At 47.7% G+C, this 2,485-nt stretch overlaps 1 protein-coding gene across 2 annotated transcripts in view; it reads left to right on the top strand.

Moving 5' to 3' along the window:
• Positions 1 to 2,485, top strand: part of AMN (amnion associated transmembrane protein) — a 64,142-nt gene that overhangs the window by 41,007 nt on the left and 20,650 nt on the right. For both annotated transcript variants that reach the window (XM_019518531.1, XM_019518532.1), the window contains one exon: positions 1,971 to 2,058. In XM_019518531.1, coding sequence (XP_019374076.1) covers positions 1,971 to 2,058 — 88 coding nt within the window. The remainder of the gene's footprint in view (positions 1 to 1,970; positions 2,059 to 2,485) is intronic.

Genomic DNA, 2,485 nt, shown 5'->3' with positions numbered 1-2,485 from the left:
TACAATGAGAGACTGCGGGACCTGAACCTGTTCAGCCTTCACAAGAGAAGGCTGAGGGGGGACCTGGTGACAGTCTATAAACTCACTAGGGGGGACCAGAAGGGTTTGGGAGAGACCTTGTTTCCCCGAGCGCCCCCTGGCATAACAAGGAATAACAGTCACAAGTTGTTGGAGAGGAGGTTTAGATTAGACATCTGTAAGATCTACTTCACAGTCAGGGCGGCTAGGATCTGGAACCAACTTCCAAGGGAAGTGGTGCTGGCTCCTACCCTGGGGGTCTTTAAGAGGAGGCTTGATGCCTACCTAGCTGGGATCATTTGAGCCCAATTTTTCTCCTGCCCAGGCAGGGGGTTGGACTTGAAGATCTACAGCGTCCCTTCCGACCCGACTTCCATGATTCTATGATGATTCTATGAAAAGCCGAGTGCAGGGAAAAATGGCTCCTCCCCCACCCCGTGGCTGGATGTCCCTGCTGCAGCCATTCACAGCCCACGGGGCTGTCCGGAGCAGGCACAGGCAGCCCCATGCGGGGCAGCAGGCATGGGGAGGGTGAGGGTCCACTTTCCCCCTGCCCGCGCTCTGCTTTTCCCCAGGCCACTTTTCCCTGGGCTCCTTCCCTGCCCAGGGTCCTCCCTGGCCCTCCCCCCACCCTTCCCCCTTACCTGTGGTTTTGGCATGGGGCAGCCACGTGGTCCTAGGCCAGAAGCCCCTTCTGGCACTTCCAGCTGCGGGGGCGGGGCTGGGGCCGGGGCCCTGCTGTTGTGGGAGCCTGCTGGGCTTCCCCTGGGTCCTACTGCCCTTGGTTCCTGTCATTTTTGATAGGAACCAAGGGCAGAAGAATATTAATTTTCTAAATTTTTTAAGGGCCCTGCGGGCTGGATGGAATGGCCTCGCAGGCCATATTTTGCCCACCCCTGGGCTAAGCAATGCAAATACTACTGTTATAATAACTGACCAACAATGTCTTAGTCAAGGCTACTCTGAATGTAGACATGGCCAAGCTGGGGAAGAGAAGGAATTGTACAGTTTTGTACCAAACAGGGAATGTGTTTATAGCCCCAAGCAGTAGCCAGAACAATAATCACAGTCTCCACGGCTATATCCTAAACAGTACAAATGAACCACCACAGGGCTAGTTAGTCCAGTGAGAGCTGAGGCTGGTTTGTATCTGACAAGATGAGACATGGGGGTCAGATAGTTGCTTTATAGTTTGTGAAACTAGCTCCTTCCATATCAAAGCACTCTGTAAATGGTAGGCTCGCTCTCTCTCTCTCTCTTTTGAATGGCATCAGATAGCAACTTCCACATCTATGAGCCACTGCCTCGTGTTATCACTCACTGTGCAGATTTCATCTGCCCCATCTGGGTATTTGTAAAGATTGCAGATTTTGGTTAAATGCTGTGCTGTTTGCTGGACACCACATTCACACACGGGGCTGCCCAAGATGTTCATCTTGTACAGCATCGTTCTGAAGTGTCTTCATCTAGATCTCAGTCTGTTCAGTTTGAGCCACGCTTCTCTGTGAAGGTGGTGCCCAATGGGGGATTTGTTTGGTGTTGGTAGAAGCTGCTGTAGGAATTGGTCCGGCCTTTCCCAGTGGTCAGCCCACTCGGTTGCTGCAAATAGGGAATAATCCAGCATTCCCCCCATCAGATACAGACAATAATTGTGCAGTCTTGCTCAATATAGGCACAATTTATAAAGGACGTCTTTTTTAAAAAACGTGTCCTTATTCTTGCCTCCCTTCACACTTTATCTTTTCTTTTTTTTATTTTGTTACCACAACATGAAATAAATACTTGGCTCCAGATCTTAATGTCTGCAGCTTTACAAAGGGAGAGATCATACTTTTTCAGAGTGGTTTGGAGATGGCAAGTGTTAGAAATGATCGTTAGCATTGCTATTTGATTACAGGCATGGCTGGCTGGCAGTTGAACATGGCAGTAACACTTTGAATCCCTTTATTTAGTACCTTCCTCTGAATGGAGAATTCATTATGGCATCTGGTGCAGGATTTGAAGCTTTTGATGGCAGCTTAGACCCAGGATGTGACACAGGTATGGTGTGCCCACTACACTTGCACAAGCAGCTGTAAATGTCATGCAAATTCAGCACAAAGACTTTTTATGAGGGGGACCTTTAATTATTCTACCTCAAAATCAAATGAAATAATAAGTCTTCCTTCCTTTTTTTAATATCCACCTTTCCTGTGTTGTCCTCCTTTCAATTAGAAGTTTCCAGCTAGCTCACTTGCCTTCTGAAAGAAAATATTACCAGGAAGACTTTGTAGTAATGGGAAAGAAAAGTAAATATTGCGTGTGCTTTGTTTTACCCTGTTTGTTATACACTGAACTGAATCAAAGTCCCCGTTTTTGTTACCCTCATACTTTTAACAAAAGGTTGTCCCTGAATTGTATACAGGGCACTGTGATTATTGATCTGAACCGCAACCAGCTGGAGGAATTTGGAATCTGGCCTATTAAG

The sequence above is a fragment of the Gavialis gangeticus genome, unplaced genomic scaffold (genome assembly GCF_001723915.1).
Source record: "Gavialis gangeticus isolate Ggan-Ray unplaced genomic scaffold, GavGan_comp1, whole genome shotgun sequence".
Taxonomy (NCBI): domain Eukaryota; kingdom Metazoa; phylum Chordata; order Crocodylia; family Gavialidae; genus Gavialis; species Gavialis gangeticus.
This window is presented reverse-complemented; position numbering and strand designations above follow the sequence as displayed.